We start from the raw sequence: 27,501 nt of genomic DNA on the forward strand, positions 1-27,501 counted from the left end.
CAACTGCGAATGCATGACCTTGTGTAAAGGATGTAAGAAGGAATAGAGTAATATTTACTTTTTCATGAGAATTTGTGCTTTAAACGGACAAAAACCACACACACAAAAACCCACAAAACCCACACCACTGAAAATACGTTCATACTGTCAGAAAATATCTACTAAATAAAGACTAGTGGAAGAACTTATTTGGGGGCATTTTTTCACCAATTTTACCCCTCTGACCTTGCTGATGTCACGATTTACAAACTAATTTCTCATCTGTAACCATTTAAGAAAAGCAAAGCCCTGTAAGCATTGTTAGAGCCGTGTACTTTCAACACGCTCATCCTTATCCTGAAAATTCGCCTCGCTGACAAGTCAGGTCCCGGTTTCTCGAGGGACAGCACATCAGCAACGTGACCAACGGGCTCTGAAGGGTCCAACCCATGTGCAGGGCAGCAGCAGCCGTGTCCGACGGGCACGCAGCTCCAGGGACACATCTCGCCCGAACCCCCCGGCAGCCGGGCCCCTGCTCTCCCCTCAGGCGTCCCTGCCCTGTCCCAGCGCCTCTCGGCTTGGGACGCTTAGGGACGGGAAAGACTGCAGCGACGAGCAGCTGGCCAGGCGTGTCCCTTGCTGGGCTGGCGGCCTGGGAACACCAGCTCCACCAGACTGCAGCGAGAGCCGGTGAGCGGCCACCTCAGCCCGGCGCGGGTGGGAACGGCCGCACATGCGCAGTTACGTGGAACACAGTTCCACCTCGCCCGGCGCGGCTGCCATGGCGGCCGCCGGCAGCACGGGAACTGGGGTGGTTGTTCGCTTCGCCTCCGCGCTCCCCCGACCGGCAGTCAGACAACTGGGGCCTGGGCGCTGACGCCCTCTTGCCCTGTCCTCCCCACACAGCCCCTGGGCCCCGGGCCCGGGCCCGCCCCCTCGCGCCTCCAGGCCGCTGCTCCCGCCCCTCCTGTCAGGCCGCCGCCGGTCGGGCGCGGGCCGCGGCCCACGGCTCCCAGCTCCCAGCATGGTGCGGTGCGGCGGGGCGGCGCTGCGGAAGGTCGGTGCTCCCGAGCCCGAGGGGCGGTGGGGCTGCGGCGGCGAGAAGGGCTGGCGGAGCTGCGGTCCCGCTCCCGCGGCCTCTCTGGGGCGGGCTGGCGGGTCTCTCTCCCTTCCCCCGGGCTGCCCCGCGGCTCGCCGAGCCCCGCACGTTTCTCCGCCTGCACTCGGAGGCAGGAGCCCGCCGGTGCCGAGCAGGGCGCTGTGAGGCACCGCACGCGTGTCCGTGGGCGCCGGGGCCCGGCGCAGGGGCAGAGCCGCGGCCCGTCCCACTGCCTGGGGCTCTGCGGGCCGGGCGGGCCTGAGGTATCACTGCCGGGGAGGAAACGTCGAATATTTGTTAAAAAAAAAACATCTCAGAGGGTTACGTGACTTTTCTGAACGTTCATTGTTGCCAACAGAGAAAAGCTCTATCTGAGCAGTTTTAGCCACGTTGTTTGTAACAACGAACAAAAAGAAATATAAACAGAATGTAATACTGATATGAAACTACTTGTTTTGTTAGTATGGCAACTTTCTAGACAATTTACGGCTCTATGTGAGAGGAGGAACTGGTGGAATGGGTTATCCTCGGCTAGGCGGGGAAGGAGGCAGAGGTGGTGATGTCTGGCTCGTCGCCCAAGAAAGAGCTACCTTGAGGAGCATAAGGGACAGGTATCCCAAGAAGCGATTCGTCGCTGGAACAGGAGCCAACAGCAGGTAAGGGTCTGTTTGATGAAAGTTCTTACATACCTCTTCCAGAAGCAAAACATCAGCTTAAATGACTAAGCCTGGCTTAATTTCTCCCAGTGTTAGAGCACTAAAAGGTGAAAAAGGAAAAGATTGTGAAGTTCATGTGCCTTGGGGAATTTCAGTTCTTGACGATGATGGCAAGCAAATTGGTAAGAGCTTCCAATTTTTTTTTAATCTATCTGGTAGATACTGTCATATTTATTGATACCATCTAGCACGCTTCTAACACTAGGATATTTGAAGGTTACGTGTGTTGCAAAATATGTGTGTTTTCCTTTGTTTGGATGAAGAGTTGACAAAAAATTCACTGTAGACATTTTTGGAAAAGCAAGACCCCTTCCAGAAGTTAGTAGTAGTTTGTATCACTATATGCAGCAGAAACTACTGTTGAAGGCTGGAAGCCATACTGATCCTCTACAGAATCGTTAGTGACTGTACATAATTATGTGTCCATAAATTCAGGTAAGTGTCCCTGTAACTCCACTGAATTATGACATTGCTTAAAAGGCAGAGGTCCTTGCTGAGTGTCAGCATTTCAGGTTATCTAAAATACTTATCAATTTTTCACTCTTTTTTTAAAGAGTGGTACTTGCTAGTAACCAGGAAGATCTTCAATACAGTGCCCTTGGAATAGCTCTCAGTGGTTCCTTTGCAGTTTCTCAGAGTTTTTGCTTTTCATACTGTTCAGAGTTCACACTAAATTCACAAATTATTCCAATTTGAATGTTTAACAAAAATGGATATATGGTAAGAACTTTTTATGATGTAGGCATGTCAGTGTCTAAAGGTGTCCTTAAACTATGTACTCAAATGTTGCATTTTTATTTTTTTAAATTATTCTGACATTCTAACCCTATAACCTACTATAACCTGTATCTTCATGAAAAAAAGAATGTAACATCTGAAGAGTTTGCTATAGCCATATCTCTATCAATGCAGATTTTTCCCTGCATTCTTTAATTAAAGTATTGGAGGCTTCAGATCTACCATCTTGGCCATACTTTGCCTGCCTGTACTTAGCAGTTTTCTTGAAGTGACTATATGACAAAGGGGAATACTGGGGTGTTTTTTCTCTCATTTGTTTCCAAAGAAATAAAATTACCATGACCCTGAGTGCACAGGTCTTCCAAGAAAGCATACGGAAAATTATCTTTTAATGGAAGATGGATTTAAGTGGAAACTCACAACTGAACTACTGCAGGGGATTGTGCTTTTTTTTACTAGTGAATTTATTTTTCAGGAGAGCTTAATGCAGCAGGAGAGAGATTCTTAGCAGCTCGTGGAGGTCTTGGAGGCTCTTTGGCCACAAACTTCTTGCCTTGCAAAGGTCAGAGCCGAATTGTTCGTCTCGATTTGAAACTTATAGCAGATGTTGGCTTAGTTGGGTAAGTACTGTAGTTTGAGAACTGACATTAGGAAACAAAGTAGTCATTTTCAAATGAGATTTCAAAGAAATTTGAGAGTTTGGAGGATGAGCAATACTGTACATTTGCATTTCCACTTATATTACTTGCAGTTTGCAGATCAGGTAGAGTTTAAACCTATTAAAATTATTTTAAAGTTTTGAAAGTATTGCTTATGCTTTTGTGGGTGAAGGGTTTCGTGAATCAGGGTAGTATATAATTATTCATATCATTGAATTTAGCAATTGTAGTGATTATCAAAATACTATTAGGTAATATTTATGAAGTAAGCAGAAGGTGCATAACAGAGCCAAGGACACTATCCATATTTCATCTTTGGCTTTATGGTGCTGGCGCAAGTAGACCCTTTCAGTAGTAGTCGTAAAGAGAGTTTCAAAGGCTACTTATAGCCCACTCTTCCAAATAAACAGCTTGGAACGTTGCAAGGAAGTAATAAATTACAAACTGGAACAGCAGGACTTGCATTTCTTTTGCTGTGGTGCTTTTCAATGTTGCTGCTTTATGACAATGCAGATAAATATATCTTTATTTGGAGAAGCTTTCAACAAACTACAGTTGTAAAAGTCTTGGTCTGCTCAGCATCTACTACCTCTCTCCTTCTGCCCTGTGGTCCTTATAAATAAAAAACATAGGAAACGTAAAATGACAAGGGGTTTGAGGTGGAAACAGTATGATTGTTATGTATCATAAAGAAAGGAAACTTGAAGATAGCATTGTTTTCTGTTTTGCTTGTTAAAAATAGTTCTGTTAGTATCAGATTTGTCTAAAGTTATGTAATTTTCAAGTAGTCTTCATTAATTACATGATAGGAATATTGTTCTTGTTTTAGACTGTGAAAATACAGGAGTTTTATGACACCGTTGTTGCTTTAATCCTGCATTTTGGCTGAGGCTTTCCCTTTAAAATGATTTTTTTAAAAATCATTATTAATTAGAGGAGCATATTATTTTCTTGTTAAGAGTCTGAATCAGCCTCTGATAGTTTGTGGTTGTACTTTGATCTCTTTGTGTTTGCTATTTTTACTTCAGTAGATTTGCAAGTGGTTGGCTATTAGATCAGGTAAAAAACATACAGACTTGAGAAAGGCACATCAGGTTTGGGTACAGGTTGTAATGTGTAGTGTAGGTTGCAATTTAAACTTCAAAGAGCATATTGTACCTCAGTGGAAACAAAATATTCGTGTGAGGAGCTGACCAGAGTAACCTTCTGGAATGTCTTTAAGGCACCTTTCAACATCAGAGTGCATTAAAACTACCTTCAATGGTTTTCCTGTTTTTAACAAGAGTCATTATGTCTCTTTATTTTTCAAGCAAGACCTGTATACAATCCCCTTATAAAGGCCCTCAATGTAATACTAGTCTTGTTTTTCATTAGCTCGTGTTCTTACTAGTTGTCCCTACTAGCAGGTCGTGATTCTGCATGTATAGGAGTATATGGTTTTCTGTGTAATGCCTGCCTTTGTATCTTGGAACCAATGTTCAGTTGCCCATAGTGGTAAGAGGAATGAAAGTCTTTTAGAAACCCCTAGGCCTAATGTGACAAGACTAGACCTAATGTAACAGAAACCTAATAGAGAAACAATAGCTCTATAGAGACTGGACATGAGGCAAAGCGGGATGTCCTTGGTTTGCAAGCTCGGAAAGCAGAATGTTCCACTAAATGAAGAAAGAGCTATGTGACTTTCGCTGTGTAATAGCACAAAATGACAACACACATGCTCAAGAAATGAGGTCGAGAAGCTGACACTGGGGGGGCACCAGGCTGCAGAGACCACTGGGGCCACAAGAGACCCCCAGTGAAGACCCTCGAATACCAAAGATGGACTGCTGGCAAAGGATGTGATTATGTAAATAGCTTATGTTTAATGCATGAACTAAGCAGTAGAAACCAATGAATATGTAATTGGTATGTGTAATAAATACCAAGAAGTGCCAGTCATGCATACTCTTGATTAGAGGAACTATCCTCCGAGCATCCAGCGCACTGCAATGAAAGTGCCTGCTTTTTAACATTTTCAAAACAGTGTTAAGGAGTCTTTTTACCATCTTTTTGTTATCAGTAGGCACAGTTTTCTTTGATCATTGTTGCACTGAAACATTGTGCTGAACAACTGTCTGTGAATTTGACTGGAACGCTAGACTGGTGTGGTCTTCCATATGGAGCAGGTGCTGTAAATAAGGACTATAGCCTCTCCTCTGATGTCAGCGTTAGCTTCAACTTCAACATGGATCAAGGCTATTGTTTCTTTTACAGCTCAGATTAATCTTTAAAATATGCATGTTTTATAGTTTCAGTTTTAAATTAGGTTTCCTTTCAATGGGTAGATATATTCTGTGAAGAAGCTTTTTGTAAAAACTACCAAATCCTTTAAGGAACTTTTTGTTGCAGTGTGCAGTTGTAGCTATCCCCTGGGAAGGGAAAAGTTTACAACAGTCAAGTCTGCACAGACCAGCTCCTAGGGCTTCACTGATATTCTTTTTGGTTTACTTGGTAACAAAGCAGACTAGTCCTAATTTCAGGATCCACCATACAGCTTCAACCTTAAAAACATACACAACCTGTGCATGTGTGTCTATATACACAAAGTCTCTTTCATTCTTCCCCTCAAGTGTATATATCTGCACATAGAGTGTTTACATATGCTTTGCTATATCAGGTAAACTATAGCATAGATATAATTTGTACTGAAATAGTAGAATGTTCCATTAACCATGATTTGTATACCAAAAGACTGTAAATCCCACTGATAGATGTATTTGCATGACAGGTGTTTAGAATGTAAATGTAATTTACAAAACCAACTGTAGCATGTGAAGACTGAATTCAAGTAGACCTGGATGCTTATGCTCTGTTTCTGTCCAAGTGACTTTGAAAGATTTCCCTTAAATCTATTACAAGTGTATTTACATACCTCTCTTCCATGCATCCTTGGGAAGCATTGTTGGATTTAGAAAAATTATTCCAGTTTGATTAATCATAATGACTTTGAGGTTTTTTTGTTTGTTTGTTTTTGCTTGTTTGTTTGTGTTTGTTGTTTTTTTGGTTGCTGTTGTTTTGTTTTTTAATTTTAAAGTCTGAGTAAACGGGTCTGCAGAAATTAGATGGTAGCGCTGAGTTTGACTAAGGCAATATAGGGCAATTTGGTAATAAAATATACAGGAATCACTTGTGTTTATTCATATAAAATCCAACTTTCCTTCTAGGTTTCCAAATGCAGGAAAATCATCCTTGTTAAGCAAGATTTCTCATGCCAAACCCGAGATTGCAAATTATCCATGTAAGTTCATACTCTCATTTTTAGAACAGTAATATTTCATGAGAACAAGAAGTCCTTTCGTTGACTTGGTTTACAGGTTTATAATAAAGAACAGGAGATAAACGTGTTACCTGCTAAATATGTTGCACATAATTTTAATTTTAAGAAGTACTTCAAAGAGAGAACTTGCTGTTTAAATGTTCCTTTAACCACCTCAGTTTTTCACGTGTACACCCTCATAGTGCTTCAATCCGCAGGGTCTATTTGGCATTTAATTTAGTCTCAGCCCATTTGAGCCCATCTGAGACTCTGCATGTGTGCAATATCCTCAGTCTACTGAATATGCACCATCAAGTTGAATATCATTATGCTTTGGAAATGGCTACCACCTGTTCTTGCAACAAAGAAAGATTATAGTTTTGAACCTGTCCACTGAAAAATGCCATTTTTAGTAGTTTTCTTTCAGTAAATTAGCATTAGCCATCTGATCATGCTTTAATTAAAATGCAAGAGTACAAGTACTAGTAATTCCTGCTGACCTTGCACCACTCTTGATTCTCTACAGCCTTTTTTGCATAGTCTGGATAATCCTTTTTGTGTCTGAGACTTCTCAGTCTCCTCTATTCCTTTTTTGGGATGATGGGAACAGAACTGCACACAGTTCGGTTTTGAGTGTTCTAATTTTGTTCTCTCTTGTTTTTTTCTTTATTTATTTTCCAATAATTCTTAACATTGCATTTGCCTTATTTTTTTTCTGCTACTGAACATTTGTTTAATTTAAATATGAAGTGGAAAGTCCTGCAACATTTGAATGTTTGGTATCATTAACATATTTTAAAACGTTAAATACAGTTTTGTTTTCTTCCGCTCGTTTTTTTCTGTGTTGTAGTTACAACGATACAGCCTGAACTAGGAAAGATCATGTATGCAGATTACAAGCAGGTTGGTATGAAAGTTCATTCTGGTTGTTTGTTGGAGTTGTATATAATGGCTAGTTATACTGCTTAACATAATTTCAGAAAGAAGAAGGAAATTTGTGTGTTTTTTCATATGTGTATCTATAATGTATGTATATAAAATGCAGTTACATGGACTTAATTAAAGTTGTGGAGACAGAACTATTTTTATAAAGTAATAAGAGAGCATTATAGCCAAATGCAGTAATATGACATTGAGCTCATTTCAAGTCACTTGAATAAATGGCTTCTCATTTTCCATTGTCTTTGTTCTCTGGTTCTAATCCTACTTTATAATCTTAGAGGTGTGAGCTCCTGTGTGGAATTGAGATTGCTGTGTCCTAGTATACTCCTGTTAAGTGTAGGACTTTAAAAAATATCTTTGTTTCAGAGACTAATCTATTATTTTTATGTCTAAGAGGCAAATTTTCTGCAAGTTGACTATACAGAGAGGTCTGGAATGAGTAGTTTTCAGAATGGATTTTATACAGGGGCAAATTTGTCCAATAGCTCCAGATCTGCAGTAGTGAATGACAGGGAATTCAGTGAATATAACCCAGTTATCATAACTTACTGTTCTGGCTTTCCAGGTTGGCTGCTCAAACTTCCTTTCATAGTTTGGTTCTTGCATTTTGTGTTTGTTTGTTTTTAATGAAAAGTAATATAGTATGAAGTGATAGGGATTGCCTGAACAGCAAGGACAGTGCCCTACCTGAGAGGTGCGGTACCTGGGTCCAGTTCCCTTTGTGGTAGGCTGTAGCTCTGGAGGTCTGGTGGAGATACTGCCCTACCACCTGAATTTTTGTGAATCTGATTCCACCCAGCTTCTTCAGACTAAGTTGTCAGGTAATTTTGTGGTGCCTGGAATCCTTTCTACAATATCCACTGGGGGGGGAACCAACAGTAAATGAGAGTCTTCCTAATAGATTTTGGACCCTGAGTTCCTGTAAGGTTACAGCAAACATTTTGATTCTTCAAGCTTGGATCTTCTTTGATGTGCTTTTATTTTGTTTGTGAAGTGTATGATACATGCAGTACTGGACTCATCACTTCCAAGATAAAAGGCAAATGCATAAAAGGGTTTCAGATGAGATAACCAGAAAAGCATCTTTCAGGTGTGAACAGACAGAAAATCTTCTTTTCACATTCAGAAGCAATAATTGTAGGGGGATTTGGTAGCTGCTGCTTGAAACCTTGATTTAACAACCTTTAACAAAACTGTATTAAAGGAAATAAGTGTAGTTTGTCAGGTTCCCTGTAGGGATGCACACATCTAAGGGAAATTTTTTGTGTAATCATTTTATCTGCTAGTTTATGGTAACATCCCAGAAAGCTGAGCTGCAAGTAACAGGATTGTCTATAGTCAAAAAAAAAAAAAAAAAGCTACCAGCCATGGATCGAGACCTTTCCTGCTCTTCCTGGTGTATCTTGCTCCAGCAGGAGAACTATGTGCACTCCTGGCTTCCTTTTGTTCAGTCTGTTTCGTGTCATATGACCCTTATTTTTGGCTGTTTCTCGCAGTTCATGGTTTTTATATTAGTGTTGGGTGCTTTGTAGTAACTATGTCTTTTCTAAAATCAAGGGAACTAGTGATTCTAATCACAGGGAAGAGTTGTGAGTAAGAAGTAGTACTTCAGCTCTCAGTATTGCAACTGCTGAAAACAAAACAATGTAAGCAATTAAGAGCAGTAATTGAGGTGACTGTCCTGTATCACCAAAGGGGAAATGGCTCATTAAATCTTTTAGGGAAATGGCTCATTAAATCTTTTAACTGGCAGAATGTTGAAATTTTAAGGAAAGAGTTAGTAATTTGCTTATTTGTATTAGTACATTCTAAAGAAGAAAAGTACATGCAAGTTACCTGGTGCTGTCTGTCATTACTACTTGGAAAAGGTAGAAAAGCAGAGGATCTGAGTATGGGTCTGGGTTCAGGTCTTAGTACCAGATTATGCAAACCAGCAGAAGCACTTACATTTTCTACCAGAATATCTGAACCAAGTGCCATTTTGAGAGAGTATGAGTTTGTTCATGAGCTACATAAAAATATATATTTTGAAAGAGAGCTGATGTTGAGGAAAAGGTGATGATGCTGGTACTACAGCACCCTAACACATCACACCAGGATGTGGATGTTTCTTTTCTAACGCTCCTGTTATTCTGTCCCTGTTTCTAGTTACAAGTCTGTGGTTTATCCAGCTGTATCTCATGTCTCTGTAGAAGGAAAATTCTGAAGAAAGGCTTCAAATGTTTAGGAGATGCTAATGGTTAAAAATTAGTGTAACATGTGAGTGGGAGTGTAACTCATAGCAGAAAGCCTCCTTCTGCAATAGGTAGTGCGCTGGAAATTTGCTGGCTTTTGCTGGCTTTGGGCATTGTTTAATTGAATCCAGTTGCTGTCTAAATGGGTATTTGATAGATTTGAAGACCCTACTTTTGCTCTTCTTTGCTTCACTATCTGTCTTAGCTTTCTGTGAGTTACTGAGTAGATACTTGGGGGTTTTAGTATTCTGCTCTTTTTTGGTCTGTCTCAGTTCTCCTTTACAACAGTGTACAACTCTCTTAACCAGCAGAGAAAAATGACAAGATTCTTGTCCATTGTAGCAGTCTTTGCTGGGCTCTGGTTCGAAGCTGAAGTATTAATCAAAATCTCATTTCAGTTGAAGAGCAGAAGACAAATTCTTGGAGCTTCTCACGCTCAGGGGAACAATATTAAGTGGGTTTCCATTTGGAATAATGATCCTCTGTAGCCACAAGGAACAGACTTCATTTTCTTTTCCAGTGACAATTTGAATTCTGTATAAATGTGATGGCCTAATCTTCTTGCCTTTCAGAGTCTGTTTTATTCTGAGGTAATAGGCGAATTTTGCAAGATCTCTGCAGAGGTATTATTACCCTCTATTTTCTACTTTGCAGACAGCCATAAATAAATAGACAGGGGAACATGGGCAGCACAATGTCTGTGTAAAAGTAGCATTTTGTTTAAATCTTCTTCTGCTGATAGATTCTGAATGTGTTGAAACAGCAAATGCATACCGCTGGAGAACTGATCCCCCATGCAATTCCAGGATATACATATAGTTGTAAAATGAGTGTCTCAAAACAGATATTCCTGACATTCGTCTGTCTGGGTCTTTTTTTTTAATATATATTAAATGATAATGTGTCGATAGTTTAAAATCACCATTTTTGCTTATTGGAAATAAGTTTGTTTGAAATGTTTATTTTCCTAGATTTCAGTAGCTGATCTCCCAGGACTGATTGAAGGTGCACATGCAAACAAAGGGATGGGCCACAAATTTCTCAAACATGTAGAAAGAACCAAACAGCTTCTCTTAGTTGTAAGTTAAATAAAATTTACAGCTTACTGAAGTCAAAGGCAGTGCAGTAAATCAAACGCATCTTAATTGCAGTGTAGTTGGAATTTAGGAAATCATTTGTAATTTGCATGTTTTATGATAAATGTAGCTGTAATAGTGTTTTAGAATGGAACACTCAAACAACTGATGATAAATCCTTGAATAGAATTTATCATTAAAACTTGCCAATTAATTTAGAGCAGTCAAGTGTTCCAAAAGCATGAGGTGATTTTCCTCTCCTCCCTCTCCTCCCTCTCCTCCCTCTCCTCCCTCTCCTCCCTCTCCTCCCTCTCCTCCCTCTCCTCCCTCTCCTCCCTCTCCTCCCTCTCCTCCCTCTCCTCCCTCTCCTCCCTCTCCTCCCTCTCCTCCCTCTCCTCCCTCTCCTCCCTCTCCTCCCTCTCCTCCCTCTCCTCCCTCTCCTCCCTCTCCTCCCTCTCCTCCCTCTCCTCCCTCTCCTCCCTCTCCTCCCTCTCCTCCCTCTCCTCCCTCTCCTCCCTCTCCTCCCTCTCCTCCCTCTCCCTTTTTTCTGTAAGATGCCCTTAAAAGAGAGGTTTAAAAATCAGACCTTTGAGAAACACTGTGTCAGAATCAAACAGTTTGTGTTTGCAATGTCTACAGTGTCACTTTAGTGTATATTTATTAGTAGTTGCCTTCTGTTATTTGCCCAGGAATGAGAGTATGTATGTGGGCATTGTACTGCAAAGTAGTTGATGGAGAGTACCATGATACTGTAACAATTTAATACCACAAAGCTTGTTCTTGTGTAACTTTTTCAGGTTGATATTTCTGGGTTTCAGCTGTCTACTAAAACTCTGTTCAGAACAGCCTTTGAAACTATATTGCTTCTAACAAAGGTAAGTTCTCATCTTCCTAATTGACAGTTGTAGTTATGTGTGGAGCCAAGAAAGAGGCTGAGTTTTGATCAAGAACTCTCAAATATTAGTGTGTCTTCTGGATTTATAATGTAAGGCCAGTTAACAAGCTTAGGATTCCCTAAAATGATGAAATCATTATTTTTAAGTGTCCAGATGAATCTCCTCTATTGTATATTGGGCATAACTGCTCCTTCATTAATCTCAGCAGCATACAGGATGTGTCTTGGAGCCAAGTAAATGTGAAAAGCCACATCATTTTGAATTCCCCAATCTGGTAGTATTTTAGGAAGTAGAAATACATGGGTATAGTTAAATGCCTGCCTTCATGCCCTTACTGCATGGAATAATGGACATGAGACATCAGACCTCAGTTTTTCAGATATTCAGTGTTTCCATCTCTTACCATTGCTTCTGATTAAAATAATAGATCTTACGTAATTTCAAGTTTAGCAGCTGTTTTCTCTCTAGGTATATGACTTAAGACAATGTATCTTCTGAATTTCAGCTATTGCTATTTATTTTTAGCTTATTCATGGTTGTGTTTTTATTTCTTGATATTAACCATTAAAATGCTTAAGAATCGGAAAACTGTCCAAGTAATTTTCTTACATGTTTCATAGATCTGAGCTTTTTCTGAAATTGATGTTGTGTTTGTGGATATCAGAAAAACAAAACCAAATCTGTCATTCTTTTTGAAGGAGGCAGTTTCAGAATTGGCCAGCCAGTTTGCCTGAAATATGTGTGTTTGAGCAAAAAAATCACTGAATCACTTAACATTATTTTCTTGTGTTAGGCTGCTTTCATACATTAGCCTTGAGCACCTGAGTCAGTCTCACAGCTGCGTAGGCATGAAAGACTTTAGGCAATTAAAGAAACAAGAGAGGAGATGTAAAATTGAAGTAGCGCTTGTTAAACTATGTATACTTACTAAGACAAATATACTTGTCATTTAAGGAATTGGAGCTATACAAAGAGGAGCTTCTAACAAAACCAGCACTTCTTGCCATTAATAAAATGGATTTACCCTGTGCAAAGGATAACTTGAATGAACTTATGAAACAGCTACAGAATCCTCAAGGTAAATTAACTTTCAACAATTACCTTTGACAGAAGTAGTAATAAGATTTCATCATGGTAACTCTGCCTTGAAAAGGAGTTGGATGAAACTGAAGTGAGGTATTAAATTTGTTATTTAAACATATATTTAAAAAGCACTTGATGCATTTGGAGCTTTGTCTATATGCATTTGTACTGCTGGCTTTATTGTTAGGTGAGTATTTTGATAAAATAGAGATATGCTAGAAGATCCTTCCAAACTGTAATATGGGAGAGTATGTTTCCAGTCTAGGTATCTGGGATAACAGTAACCTCCACTGAAGGCACCCTTACAGACACTGATGTATATACAATTTATCATGTGACTTTGGCCAAAGCACATGAAAATTCTGGACATGCCCATGTAGGTTTACTTCCATTTTTCTGTTATATTAGGGTGAATGTCTTTCTATTTCCTGGAGTGTGTAAGAACCATGAAGGGTTAAAATGTCCATCTCTCATATCCTACAACTTGGGATTTCTCTGTAATCATCTTAAAGAAAGGGTATAGAATCTTCTCATCAGTGTGTAAATATAGTATAGCTGCTATGTTAGTGCTTGTCTTCTAAGAATTTAGCTATTCTTTTTAAAATTAATTAAGCAAATAATACTTCTATATTAATTGCAGTTATGTTTATTACTGTAATTTATTAAAGTCTGTTTTCTAAATGTAATGGGATTCTGTTGGCTTTCTACTGATACAGTATTTGGGGATTGTACTAACTCTATCAGTATGATTTTCAGACTTCCTACACTTACTACAGGAAGAAATGAGTCATGCAAATATACTTGAATTCAAAGATATAATTCCTATATCTACATATACTGGAGAAGGAATTGAGAAACTAAAAGCATGTATAAGAAAATCCATAGATGAGGAAGCAGAGCAGGAGAATGAAGAATATCGGAAAAAGAAACTACTGCTTTTACAGACTTCAGAAGAACAACAGATTAACAGAAGATAGTGTTCTTGGCTGGATCCAACACATTTCAAAATTTTTAGCATGCACATGAACCCGTTGCTATGCAAACCTTCCATTCAGTTTTTCTTCACCAACACTGCCCAGTTCTCTGCTCCCTCCGTTGTCTCAGTTTCTTTTGGCACTTGGGTAGCAAAGTGGAGAAAAGAGAAGGTTTTTTGATTTATGTTGGCTACTGACTCAACAGAGTAAAGACCAAAGTATGTGCAGCTCAAAGCACAGCTTAACAACTGGTCATCCCTGGAGTATTTTTCTGCCAGATGAGAAGAGTGGAAAGAATATAACCTGCACAGGTAGCAAAGGAGCAAGTTCAACCACTCTGCATCTTCTTCCACAGGCATTGGAAACAGCAAGGGAGATTTCTGATGGAGCAGTTTTCCAGGGTCTAGTGCTTCTAAGGTGAACCAGTTTTGCTACTTTGACAGGTATCAGATTGTGAGGGTTCAGTTATTTTTAAAGATTTAAAGGAAAACACAAATAAATGGCCACAAGGAAGTGGCTTGTAGGAGCACGAAAAAGCAAGGCTGATGTGTAACGTTGGGGTGTTTTTTTCATACTTGCTGGTGTTTACTGTATTTCCCTTGGTCATATAAATCCTGATTCCCAATTCCCAAACTTAATTTGGGATACCACTCTTACAGAGTTCTGGGTATACATTACTTTTTGGTGAAGAAAATCATGACTGCTTTTCAACAGAGCTATACATTTTTGGGAATAGTTAGTGTTCCAGTTTTTGTATTGCAAGTAGGCACACTTATATTTTAATTAAAAAAAAAAAAAAAGTAAATCCTTTATTGTACAGGGTGTTTTCTACTTCTAAACTATTTTGCAAATCAAAATAAGACTGAATACAACAGAGGCTTCTCAACTTGGTCTGGTTTTGTTTTGTAAGTATACTTGTCCAGCCCTGCTTCTCTAAATTTTCTTAAAGCAGTCACTGGGAAGAAAGGTATGATTTCTCATAATCCAGTTCTTTTATCCTTAGTATCGGTTCTCATTCTGATTTTTTTCTGTATTTTTATTGTGTTTGGGACTAACATGGTTTTGTGAAAGCTAAATATGGGCTGTCAGCAATTTTTGATATGCCATTTATTTCATAGTCAAAAAAACCATTTTTTTGCTGCAGTTCTTGAACACCAGTCTTAATCTCATATATAAATGAGGGGGAAAATGTTTGAAGCAGGAGCCAGCTTGGCTTTATTTCAGTTGTGTATGAAGTGTTCTATGAGCTTCAGTGCTGAATGGGTAACGATTAAGTGCAACATGGAGCCAGTCGAGAGCTGTAGCTTGCAGGACTAGTTCCCTTTGCACTTCTGTTGGAGCTGACCCAGGCTGGCAGCAAAGTGCCCATACAGCTGCTCATGCCCCAGGACTGGGAAGAATACAGTGAGAAAATGCAAGGTAACTTGTGCGTTCAGGCTTAATAGGTGAGGGAAGGAAGAGGAAAATTAAAAAAAAGGCAAAACTAGGCACTTAATACCATTAAGTGGTAACCCCCAGGCAGATACCCAATGCTCTCCCAATAAATGGCTTTGGTAAGACCAAACCCCAGTTCAATATATTCGTCAGTGACTTGGATGAGGGAATAGAGTGCACTGTCAGCAAGTTTGCTGATGACACCAAGCAGGGAGGAGTGGCTGACACGCCAGAAGGCTGTGCTGCCATCCAGTGGGACCTGGACAGGCTGGAGAGTTGGGCGGGGAAAAATTTAATGAAATATAACAAAGGCAAGTGTAGAGTCTTGCATCTGGGTGGGAACAACCCCAGGTTCCAGTATAGGTTGGGGAATGACCTGTTAGAGAGCAGTGTAGGGGAAAGGGACCTGGGGGTGCTGGTGGACATCAGGATGACCATGAGCCAGCACTGTGCCCTTGTGGCCAGGAAGGCCAATGGCATCCTGGGGTGTATTAGAAGGAGGGTGGTTAGTACATTGAGAGAGGTTCTCCTTCCCCTCTTTTCTGCCCTGGTGAGACCACATCTGGAATATTGTGTCCAGTTCTGGGCCCCTCAGTTCAAGAAGGACCGGGAACTGCTGGAGAGAGTCCAGCACAGGGCAAGGAAGATGGTGAAGGGAGTGGAACATCTCCCTTATGAGGAAAGGCTGGGGGAGGCTGGGTCTCTTTAGCTTGGAGGAGACTGAGGGGTGACCTCATTAATGTTTATAAATATGTAAAGGATGGAGCCAGGCTCTTCTTGGTGACAACCAATGGTAGGACAAGGGGCAATGGGTACATACTGGAACACAGGAGGTTCCACTGAAATTTGAGAACAAACTTCTTGTCAGTGAGGGTGACAGAGCACTGGAACAGGCTGCCCAGGGAGGTTATGGAGTCTTCTCTGGAGACATTGAAAACCCACCTCCACACATTCCTGTGTAACCTCGTCTAGGTGTTCCTGCTCCAGCAGGGGGATTGGACTGGTTGATCTTTCGAGGTCCCTTCCAATCCCTGAGATTCTGTGACTCTGTGAAGTGCTGGTGAGAGTAACGGTGCCGGCGCCTCTAACCGTACTGGTGTATTTGAGGAACGTCTTATAAAGCACCGTTTTTTCCAGCCGCGGGGCTGCGTGCGGACCGCGGTCGGTAACGACAGTCTCAACCGGGCGTGCAGGCCGCCCCGGGAGCCTCCACGGAGCTCCGCCTTGCGGGGCGTGCTGGGAGTTGTAGTGCGGGCGGGGTGTGGCTGCGGGCAGTGCGGCGGCGCGGGGCTGCGGTCCCACAACCCCCCGCGCCTCCCGCGGCCCAGAGGAGCAGGCGGCGGCGATGGGGCCTGGGGGGTGCGCCCCGGCGGTCTGACGGGACAGGGAGCGGTGAGAGCGGGCGGTTGGTGTGGGAGCGGATGCGGCTCCGGCGGGAGCTGCCCCGCGGCCGCCTGGCGCTGCTGAGGGGCTGCGGGCCCGGCACTCTGCCGCCGAGGGGGCTGTGCGCGGGGGCGCCCGCCGCCGTTTGGCCGGGGAGTGGAGGGTGGTTTCTGCGGCCCTTGCCGTTTCTCCCGGGCAAGTCTGGCTCCGCAGCGCGGCCGGTCTGGTGTGCATGGGCTGGGAGTTCGCTCCCCACCGGTGGGTATCGAGTGGCGGGGACCCGCTCGGCAGCTGCCGGGCACCTCGGGGGGAGCGGGGGTGGGGGGATGTGTTTGTGTGTGTGTGTGTGTGTGGTTTTTTGTGTTCTCCACTTCGGCCTCGGCCATACGACATCGGTTTTGTTCCAGATCGGTTGGTAAAATAGAATTACCCGTGCTGCAAGTTTTTCTCGAAGCTCCAAATGTATTTTCTAGGAATGTTAATTCTAATCCTTTATGTCTGTAATCAAATTTTAATAGGAGTTCTGTAAAATTGAAGCTGTGTGATTGATTTTTTTCTAACAAAAAAATTGACTTGGTGGCACTGATTCTGTATCAGTTACTCCTCTTGCTGGTGGTCAGTTCTTTACAACTCGTAATACTTTTTAAAACTGGTAATACTGTTGTGGATAGTTTGATGATGCATTTGTTCATAGGTTGTGTTTGTTGTGACCTCCCTCCTGCAGGGCTCTGGAGAACAGAGGTGCTTCTCAGGCTCTGATCTTCTCAAGGCCACGCGAGGGAACAGAGATGGCTTTGCTCATCGCTGAGCTGTTTCTCTAGTAAATACCTTTTTAAAATTGGCTTCGTTTTTTTAGTTTATAGGCAGTTCATGATTTACCAGCTTTAGCAAGAATGTCTTATTACAGTAATGTGGATCTTTAAAATAGGAGCTGTGGTGAAATCTGTCCCTGAATAATAATAATAATAATAATACTTATTATTATTATTACTACTACTACTATAGTATTTTAGTATATAGTATATTATTATGGTATTATATAGTATTATTAGGACTGGTAACTTTTGTGGATCAGATATAAGAGCACTGAGTATTACAGCTGTAAAATGCTTGGGGTGTAAGAAGCTTAAGTCTAGAATCTAAGACAAGAGAAAGTTTCACCTGTGCTGGCCGAAGTGTGCTTTCTTCCCTTGGACAGCTGGTTCAGAAGTGGCTGAGGTCCCTAGTTATTCAACACCACTAGAGACAGCAAAATAAAGTCATATGGACTAAACAGCTAAAGGAAGAGAAAAAAAAACCTCAATATCTGCAGAAAATGAGGCTTTTCTGAGTTGGATATTGTCAAATATTTCATACCTGCCCTGCATCTGTTTATTACAACAGCTGGTGGTCACAGGTTTTCATTGTTTAATGGGAGTGACACTTGGGCTGGACACAGCTCCCTTTCTGACAGGTTTGTTTGCTAATAGTAATTTTCTACTTAATTATGGTTGTTACTGAGCTCTGGCTCGTGTTTAGGGGTGTGAACCTGCAGAGGGAAATCTGTATGATTATCTTGGCTTCAGTTGCTGGTAAATGCACAGAAAGCTTGAAAATTGCTCAGAAGTGTTGGTGAATAAAAGCAGCTGCTCTGAACTGTGCAGTAATACTTTTTTTTTTTTTTTAGATCCAAACTCTTCTTCTTCTAAGTTTATATTTCTCCTCCGAATGCAACTGAATGTGTTGATGCTGACCTCTACAACCACACATTGTTAGTTTGCCCAAACTGCTTCGTTTACTCAGAGCAGCTTTGGTTGATTAACATAGCCGTAGAAGTTGGATGCTTCATTTGACTTGTGTCTGCATTTCTGTGTTTTATATGCAATTGCATTCATATTGGAGGACTACAGACTTTGAAATCCACTTTCTCGTTTAGTGAGAAATTTGGATTGTATGAGTGTGTTCTGTAAGGTCACTCTCTTGCCTAGATGGTTTGATAAAAGAATTTCATTGATGTTGCATCCCAGAAGACTACACAGATACGGATGTTATGATGCAGGTTTTGATGTAGGTTATTTTGAATAAACTCTGTGTCCTCATACATGTTAGTACAGCAAACTCACCTTTAGATTGTAGCTCTTAAAGTCACATGGTGACATGCTTGTAGGCCTGACACTGTCCAGTAAAAAAGTGATTTTCCTAGTATGACCTGCAGAGCTGCTCTTGGACTCTCTGGTGTGGATCCCAAATGTAAGTGTAAGGAGAATCCATGAGAGGATCCTTTCTCTTCCTCTGGAGAAGCTGGACAGCCATTGAAAAGGCATCAGCAGTACTTCCTGCCTTTCTCCCTTTTCCTTCAAACCTTTGTGTAGGAGCCAGGAAGGAATAGAGAACCACAAGTTTATAAACAGTTCAGAGTCAGTGTTTTGTTCTCTGACATTAAAAAAAATATTGCACCCCTTCCTCCCTGCTATTCAAGTGCAGCCTGAAACCTAACACCTGAAATAATAATTTTATATTACTTTATATGGATTTTTTTGCTAGAAACATAAAATTCAGGATGTGAACATCTCTGTATCTTGGAACACCCATAAGAAAGGGAGTTTTTTGCACCCTTCTGACTTGTTGTGTGAAGACAGATGATTAGCAGAGAACATGCTCTGGGAGAAGAAGAAAAGTAGTTTGAGTTTTGCTTTTTTAAATAAGAGAAAATTGTAGAAAGGCGTTGGAGTTTGCTTGATGGAGACATATCTGAGATTCCTCATTTCTGAATTACAATGTGAACACTGTTGCTGAAATTGCATGAAACAAATGTGATGTTGACTCTCACCTTGTTCTGTTTCCTAGATCCAGTAACACCTTTTTCCTGCTTCTAACAGTTGCCAAAGTTTCTCTTGATTTGAACACACCACCGGTGAGTACACTGAATCCTTCTTAATTAAGACAACATCTGTTTTGTTACTGTCTTCATCAGGGATTTGTAACTGAAGCTATAATTATGGCTATAAGGCTAGCAGTATTTGCAAGATGGGATGACTTTCACCTGATGGGGGGGGGATCATGGATAACTTACCTACCGATTCCATTTTCCTTGGTACCCCCTAATGGGAAAATGAGCTGTTTTCAATGTCTTTCCCTTCCTACCTTAAGAGAAGCACTGAGGACTCATTTTGTTTTTTTCTTTTTTTTTTTATTTTAAAAATGGGGAGGAAAACCAACACAAAACATCTCCAAAAACCAAATAACAACAACAACAAAAAAAACCCCAAAACAACTCCAAACCAACTAAGCAACCTAAAAAAAAATCAACAGTAATAAAAAAACCCTACCCTTGGTGCATCTTCCAGGAATGGCCAGCAAAATCAAGGTATGCAGGGTGGCCTGAACACACCTGACAATTGTAGGATCAACTAGAGACTAAAGTCTTCTCTCCATGTAACTGGTACAGAAGAGGTAATGGAAAAATACAAATTTTCGCATGCTGCCCTGAGTCATGCCTGTGTAGTACTTGCCGTAATTATATTTTGATAATGTAGAAGAAAATACCCCATTTTTGTTCTTCTGTCCTCTTGTATTAGAAAATATGGGTGAAGCTCATGTAACTCCTTGCCCACCATGTGTTAACTGTGCCCAAATTTTCGCCATCTACTATTGCAGATGAATTTGCAGAAACAATGGTTTCTGAAAACAGTCACGCTTGTGCTTATTGCAGCTGCTCTCTCAGTCTGCCCTGCCTGCATGCAAGTTTTATCCAGGCAAAGACAAGCCCTTCATGGGAGAGCAGAACTATCAAGCTTAAGGAGAACAAAATTTGATGCTATATTAGATTTACCCCTCAAACTCATTTGTCATAGTTCTGTTTCCTTGAAAGTTGGTTGCGTTGACCTTACTGAAGATGAGGTTAAGCATAATATTAAATCAATTATGATGGAAATAAGTCTTAGGTCCCCCCTACCTGGAGGTATCCTGTTAATGACCCGCTATCTGAAAAGGTTACTGCCATGAGAACAGCAGCTTGCCCACGCTCAGCTATTCTTAGCAAAAATACAGTGCCATCTTTTTGATGAATAAGGTGCATTTTTAGCAGAATTATGGTTGTTATTATTTCTTTTCAGCAATGCTTCTTTAAAAGAGTATGATGAGCGGTTAAATGCTACCCATGTACAGTTGCAGTCCTTCAGGGGTAGATGGCATAAAAAGTAAATAAAAATGCTTTCTTACAAAACAAATTTGGCTTTATTTGTCTATAAATCAATAAAATAGTGACTAGCTGTGTAGCTTGATAATGCTTGTAGTCTGCTTCCAGTATACATGGAAATTCCTTATCTGAAAAATTCCCTTGGCATTTGATGTTTGCAGATGTAGAAAGATAATAAGGGATCAGATTTGATGATTCTCTTTGGTTGCAACCACATCTGTGACCTTTCTGAGATTCAGTTATTTGTATATGCTTTAGGTAGAACTTCTGGTACCTAAGGAGTTGTTTTGCGACTTTAGACAAATCAGCACAATGCAGAATAATTATTTGGAGAAAAATTAAGTAGGAGTTTATGACTTAATGGCTCTGAGAATTGTCCAAGTTTTTGCTCGTGTTTAGGTACTATAATTTTTAGTGTTCTGCTTCAAGTGGATGTGGATGCTCAGTGACTATTATGTATTAGGCCTCTTTAAAGTATCTTGATAATGTAGAAGAAAAGAAAATACCCAATTTTTGTTCTTCTGTCCTCTTCTATTAGAGAATATGGGTGAATCTCACATAATGTCTTGCCCACCATCCAGTGACTATTATGTATTAGGCCTCTTTAAAGTATCCTGAGCACCCAGAGATGGGATTACTCAAATTGAGTCTTTTTAAAATTTTTTCCTTTTTTTTTTTTTTCGTTTTTTTTTTTTGAAGACCCATCATTGGGCTGTTTCCCTGGATCTCTGCAGGCAAGAGGCTACACCGGGTACACAGACAGTGGTTACATTGACCAGGAAGGGGTATTCTTTAACACTTCATCTGAAGGGGAAAATATGAAAGCTGAAAAGCCATCTGCTTTCTGGAATTGTTCATGTGCTGTATTTGAAAGGCAGAAGTAGTGTGGAAGAACTGTTAATTGTTTTTGAAAAAAATACTGGTAAATCACCTGACAGAGCCTTCTCTGCTAGGTTGCAGCTCTCACCAACAATTTGGCCTATAGAAGATGTGTATAACTGCCTGGATATGTGTTCCTTGTCCAGCCCAGTGATGGTGGTTTTAAGCAATTCCCTTGTACTCACGCAGCAGTGTGGTAGGACTGAACACGTGCTCTCCTATTATGTTATGTATGGGCTATAGAGAAGGAGCTGCCAGTTGAGGGGTAGGTGAACTTCTTACATCCAGTGCACTTGGTGATTCACCTTCTCCACCCAGACTCTGTTAAAGTCCATGCAGTGGCACAAGGTAAAAGGCTGTGTAGGGTCATATGTTAAAATGCTCCTTTTTGACCTTGAACACAGTGAATTTAGCAGTCTGTCAGCTGAGTGATCATAACAATCTGTGAAATAATCTGAGATTTCATTAAAGCATGAACTTGGAAGTGTGACATCCACATAAGTGTGTAAGACACAAAGGTGCCAGAGTTACTGCCTACCAGCTACCACACAAGTTTATTAACCCGGCACAAGTCAAGTGGAGTCAGTCCTGTGTCTGTATACTTGCACCTACTGATTTTTAAATTCTTAATTTTTCTTCTTAGTTGCAGGAAACAACTTCCGTGGGCAAGAATGGGCTGCCGGGATGTACATGCAGCAACAGTACTGGCCTTCCTCAGCGGAACAGCCTCCATAGCTGGACTCCTTGCAGCAGTTCTGCTCCCAAACTGGAGGCAAATGAGACTGTACACGTACAACAAGAATGAGAGGAATGTAACCGTTTACACTGGACTCTGGATTAAGTGTGCTCGCTTTGATGGGAGCAGAGACTGTGTGATATATGACCCACAGTGGTACACTGCTGTCGATCAACTGGATTTGCGCGTGCTTCAGTTTGCCCTTCCACTGAGTATGTTCACTGCTGCCTCAGCTCTGTTTCTCTGCCTGATTGGCATGTGTAACACAGCCTTTGTATCCACCGTGCCAAACGTCAAATTGGCCAAATGCCTTGTAAACAGTGCCGGCTGCCATCTCGTGGCGGGTCTCTTGTTCCTGCTTGCTTGTGCCATTTGTCTCACTCCATCCATCTGGGTCATTTTTTATAACAATTATCTTAACAGAAAATACGAGCCTGTCTTTAGCTTTGACATCTCTGTATTTATTGCCATTGCCAGCGCTGGCGGTCTGTTTTTCACTTCAGTTCTCCTGTTTCTGTGGTACTGCGCATGTAAAAGCCTCCCTTCCCCTTTTTGGCAGCCCCTCTATTCCCATGTCCCCAGCATGCACAGCTATGCCTCTCAGCCATATTCTGCACGCTCACGCCACTCTGGCATAGAAATCGACATTCCTGTTGTGACACATGCATCTTAAGACGCAGTCTTGGAAGCCAAGTTGTTTTGCTTATTCAAACTGTGAAAATTGCAGGCTTGATTCTCTCTGCTGCCTTGCACTGAGCATAATCCTTTGTAAGGTGAAGTTTCCAAAGGTGCAAAGCAATGGAGACCTGAGTGCAGCAAGTCCATTGCTGTTCTCTTGTGTTACTTCCTGACCAGCTTCTTTTTTCTTTTTTAACTCTGAGCTCACTACAGACAAACTTGCTGCTAATGCTGGGACAGTGCACTAACAATAGTATCCGTTCATCCTCTGCTTAGTGAGATCAAAGCGGGTTGCTATTTGATAAGCTGCTATTAGATTCTGATCCTGTTGTAGGAGCTACACAGGTTGACCTTTGCACCCACATGTTACACAAATGCAGACAGTGGAACTGGGTGCAGGAGGTTCACTGAGTTTCTTGTTCATCTAGACACACATTTTAAGATGTGATGTCTGAAAAGGATATTTGGCAGGCTAATTCAGTTCTGTAGCACTGGTCTTTGTTTTCCATTGCACACACAAAAAGCTACCCGATTATGAACTTGTGTAATAGAATTAGTGGCAAATTACCTTTTATTTTCAAAGTAGCTATCAGAAGAGATAAAACTGATTTAACTAATAATGTTCTTCTGTACTGTAGTAGCACTTCGTGAATTACTAGAGGCTAGAAACTTTTTAGTGGATTTTGCTTCTAGCCTTTTTTAATAAGTTAGCAAATTCACTACATCTTTTTTATTCATTAAAACAAAACCCACTTGTATTTTAAAATTCTTTTTAGCAGCTTGAATATTGTATTTGAAGGCCATCTTAAAGATGGATTTTAAAGTAGGCTTTAAAAGTGTTATTCAATTCTGGAGAGAAATGTTACTCACTGCAAAATGGATTAAGAAAACCATGAATTCTGAAGGCTATGAAAGATTCTTCTGGAACGCTGTACACAAGCTAAAACAACATCTCTCTAGGAAGGGGATTATAACCCTGGGGAGAGATTTTTTTAAATCTAGTTGTTGTTTTTTTTTAAATGTATATACAAGTGAGCCTGTGTATTTTTCAGGGTTGATCTTTGTGGTTGTTGGACTTTTCATGCTGTAGCTTATTTAATTACTGATTAAGACTTAAACTTTTCAGCCTTGTTCTTCAACACCTTTTAAGTTGAGCCATTTTAAAATCCAGTTATTTCTTTCGCTTCCACCCCACAACTGGAAAAAGTTTTCCATTCCTATTTCCTGTAAGGTAAAGTTTTGAATAATTTGTGAGCTTCAGCTTGTTGCTTTACAAGGATGAGGAGGGATTACAAATTCCCAACCTGGGATGTCTTTGAAACATTTTTTTTCCTTCTAAAATGCAGAGCAGCTCAGCCCTAAGGATCAAAGCTTTTAAATGTGGGCATTGAAATTACTTGGAAGTTTAATGACAGGGAGTTGAACAGTGTTATAATTAAGGCAAGTATTTGATTTGCTCAGATTTTTGGCAAATTGAGATCTTGTGTTTAGGATGTCATTCCAGTAAGGAAAGCTAATTTTGATTGGTGGCATTCTGGAGCTTTGTATTTCATTAATCCCAGAACAAAATTGCTTTTCTGAAAAAAAAAAAAAATCAAATAGAGTTCTTTAATTCCAGTCCTGCAAATTCATCTGACGTCCTGAAAATCAGTTTGTTTCCTTCTCCATGCATTAGAAACAGAACAAATGCTGTGCTGGGCAAATCTTGTTCTGTTAATATACTGTTATCACGCAGAGTGTAAGAGGCATCATTTTGTCTTTACTGGTAGGACATCAGTGAACTGAGGAGGCTGATCTCTGTCATAAATTCCCAGCATAGTCAGTAAAATGACAGGCCTTTCAGGCGGCGTGCTTGATTAAATGGCAGTCTAAGGAATGAACGCTGTAGATGACAAAGAATACTTAAGGAGATGAGTCTCCAAAGTTACATTAATTTAATACCCTTTTCAGTTTACAAGGTATGATGTTAGATGAAGTATCTCTTTTGTTTTAATCAAATAATGACTTGTATGGGATTGGAACATGAAGCCTGCTTTTTTTTTCCTTAAAAATTGAACGTTGCTTTACAGTTACTCTGGTTGTCCAGCCTTAGACCCAGTTGCTGTTTCAACTGCCCGTGTCCTCAAATGCTTTGTCAGGTCAAAGCAAAGGGACCGCTGGTTTGTAATTTCACGTCAGCTTGCTTCCTTATCACTCCCAGTGTCTTTTCTTCTTTGTGCCTTGCTTAAGTTATGAGTTGGCCAGTAAATGTTAGTTTACAGTCGGTGTCTGGTATGCTTTTTGAGCCTGTATTTACAAAGCATTTTGATAATTTTGAAGGGGTGATGAATACATCTCTCAATTACTTTAAAAGGAGCTGATTCTTCAACATCTCCAGAGCAAGAAAGGCAGCCTGGCAAACTGATGTTTTCTACAGAGAGTAAATGCAGACAGTGTTTTGTTCTGTATGCTTTAAATAACAGATGTCTCCAACAGCTCTTTTGTATTCTGACTTTGATTTTTACGCACTAGACTTTCAATCAGTATTTGCTGCCTTCTAATCTGATAACTTGTTGCTTTTTAAATTGTGTCTTTTCAAAAGTCTGAAATGGATCTGAGTTATGAAAAATGGGGATCCAAAAGTTAGTGGATGCCAGTGTAGGTTTCAGTTAAGGTCATCTTTATCAAAGAGACTGTGTCATATTGCATCACCAAAGCACAGCTGGCTTTCTTTCAGCAGTGCTGTTAATGTGAGTTTCTGCTGGATCCTAAGTGAAATTAACTGGAAGTGCTGCGTTGTTATTTCTCCTCCTTTACAGAAGAGGTGGCCAACCTGTAACACTTGGACTGAGTGCCACTCCAGCACGTTTGTCTTGCTAAGGTCACCATCGTGCCCAGCGGCAGGGCTGGGGGGGGACAGGCCTCTCTGCATTTGGGGAGAAGATACGTGTGTCCTGCATGTATCTGCTGAGGTGCAGCTGCTGTGAAGCGGTTGCCATGTCTGCCTCTGACCGGCTGCTCCTGCCTTGGCACTTTGCTGTGTGTGGGACGGTGCTCTGGGTCTTCAACACAGGGAGATTTTAATTTGTGGCTCATGCAGTTAAAGGTTGGGTGCTTGGGGTTACAGGAACCTGTATTTTTTTCCAAGCAATTCCTGTCCAGCTTCTTAAGTTGTGTTTAATTACAGTGGTTCTTTTTATGTGCAACACAAGATATGTATTTTTAATAAAACCTTCTCATAGAGATGCGGTTTATTTTGATTAATTTAGTGGAAAACAGTAAATGCTATCATATGAAAGACTTCACCTTTTTTGGTGTTGACCAGACTTGCCAGACAATTTCAGGTGCTTTAACAGGCTTAAAATGTTGGGTATGCTGCATTTTAACTGCCTAATTTTATAGGACTCCTGCTTTAAACAAAATAACTCCAAAAAAACCCTAAAGCAACCCTTCTGCTGCCTTCTGAAAGCTTGACTGTTATTTATAATTGCTGTTTACTTTTGTTGTAAGCTAGTCTTCAGAAGTGCTAAGATTCCTTTTTCCTCTACAAGTGCAGAGCTGAGAACGTTTCCCTTGCAAGTGACTGGGAGGCTCAGCCTCACACCTGGCTCTGTGGGCTCGGTGGCACAGCGGCAGCCACAACATGGGAGGTTTCTGGCGTGGTGGCTTTGCGAATGCAGAGGTGCTGGTGGGGCTTTCAGCAGTTCTTTTGTCAGCTGTCACTGGGTTACAGAGTTCATCGTTCATTATGGTACATCAGCTCCAGTTAGTTTGCATGTGCACTCTCAGACACCATGTGGCTGCACCTTAATTAGCCAAGGAGTTATGAGGACCTTGAGAACCACTAATCTTGGCGGCTGATGCCTGTGTGCCTCACTTGAGAAGTCATCTGAGAGCTGTAATTCTCTCAGGCTCTTGGCACTAATCTGTTTAGAACTCCTGTAGGAGATCGTGAACACTGGGCACAAAAGAATTTGTTTGGACTGGATTTCAGTACTCACAGTAAGATTCAAACACATCACACAGAATTTTGGGTTTAAAACACAGGGAAAGAACTCAAAAAGGTCTTACTAGACAGATAACATGAAAACAACATAATTTGATGAAATATACCTCTGAGCTGCTTGAGTATGCATACTGAAGTACAAAAAACCCTGCAGCTTTTGAGTTTGACACTCTAGTCAGCAAAGCAAGCTACTGTTTCTTGAGAAAAAATTTTGCCTTTGACAGTTTCTGTCCCTAGAAAACTGTCATTTTCTTCTATGTGTCTTAACTGCCTTTGTTTCATGGGCAACCCCATTCCCGAAGGAATTTCCAGCTCTTCTCCCAGCTTTCCAAGCCTGGGCAAGTCTGTTCTCTGGGTCCAGGTTTCCACAGCAGCGCTCAGTAGGCATCTTTTACAAGACACTGTCTCAGGTGACACTTTTTCAGGGCGCCAGAGATGGCTTGAGGGTCTGTAGAAGCTTCTGTATGTTCTATCATAAATAACACAGCCCACAGCTGGACTTGCTTGAATGCTATCGTACATCAGCAAACTGAAATTG

General features: G+C 41.0%; 2 protein-coding genes across 11 annotated transcripts; both read left to right on the forward strand.

Annotated features, from left to right (window-relative positions):
- The first annotated feature begins 416 nt into the window (after positions 1–416).
- GTPBP10 (GTP binding protein 10) lies at positions 417–14,577 on the forward strand. 2 transcript variants are annotated; one of them, XM_021290929.2, is made up of 10 exons: positions 417–669; positions 1,541–1,734; positions 1,825–1,916; positions 3,008–3,152; positions 6,395–6,468; positions 7,337–7,389; positions 10,634–10,741; positions 11,536–11,613; positions 12,589–12,712; positions 13,474–14,577. In XM_021290929.2, the coding sequence occupies exons 2-10, from the start codon at positions 1,595–1,597 to the stop codon at positions 13,692–13,694; spliced, it is 1,035 nt and encodes a 344-aa protein (XP_021146604.2). In that variant the 5' UTR covers positions 417–669; positions 1,541–1,594; the 3' UTR covers positions 13,695–14,577. The 2 variants fall into 2 exon arrangements, with proteins under 2 accessions (XP_021146604.2, XP_064907086.1); XM_065051014.1 differs by lacking the exon at positions 417–669 and adding an exon at positions 711–1,036.
- On the forward strand, positions 12,691–26,200 carry CLDN12 (claudin 12). 9 transcript variants are annotated; one of them, XM_065051024.1, is made up of 6 exons: positions 16,380–16,517; positions 17,233–17,328; positions 17,892–17,961; positions 19,335–19,401; positions 19,835–19,940; positions 22,208–26,200. In XM_065051024.1, exon 6 carries the CDS (start codon positions 22,236–22,238, stop codon positions 22,971–22,973), a length of 738 nt encoding a protein of 245 aa, XP_064907096.1. In that variant the 5' UTR covers positions 16,380–16,517; positions 17,233–17,328; positions 17,892–17,961; positions 19,335–19,401; positions 19,835–19,940; positions 22,208–22,235; the 3' UTR covers positions 22,974–26,200. The 9 variants fall into 9 exon arrangements, with proteins under 9 accessions (XP_064907093.1, XP_064907095.1, XP_064907087.1 ...); XM_065051018.1 differs by lacking the exon at positions 19,835–19,940; XM_065051019.1 differs by lacking the exons at positions 17,892–17,961; positions 19,835–19,940 and adding an exon at positions 18,175–18,258.
- Positions 26,201–27,501: the final 1,301 nt, after the last annotated feature.

Source organism: Columba livia, chromosome 2, assembly GCF_036013475.1.
Source record: "Columba livia isolate bColLiv1 breed racing homer chromosome 2, bColLiv1.pat.W.v2, whole genome shotgun sequence".
Classification (NCBI taxonomy): Eukaryota; Metazoa; Chordata; class Aves; order Columbiformes; family Columbidae; genus Columba; species Columba livia.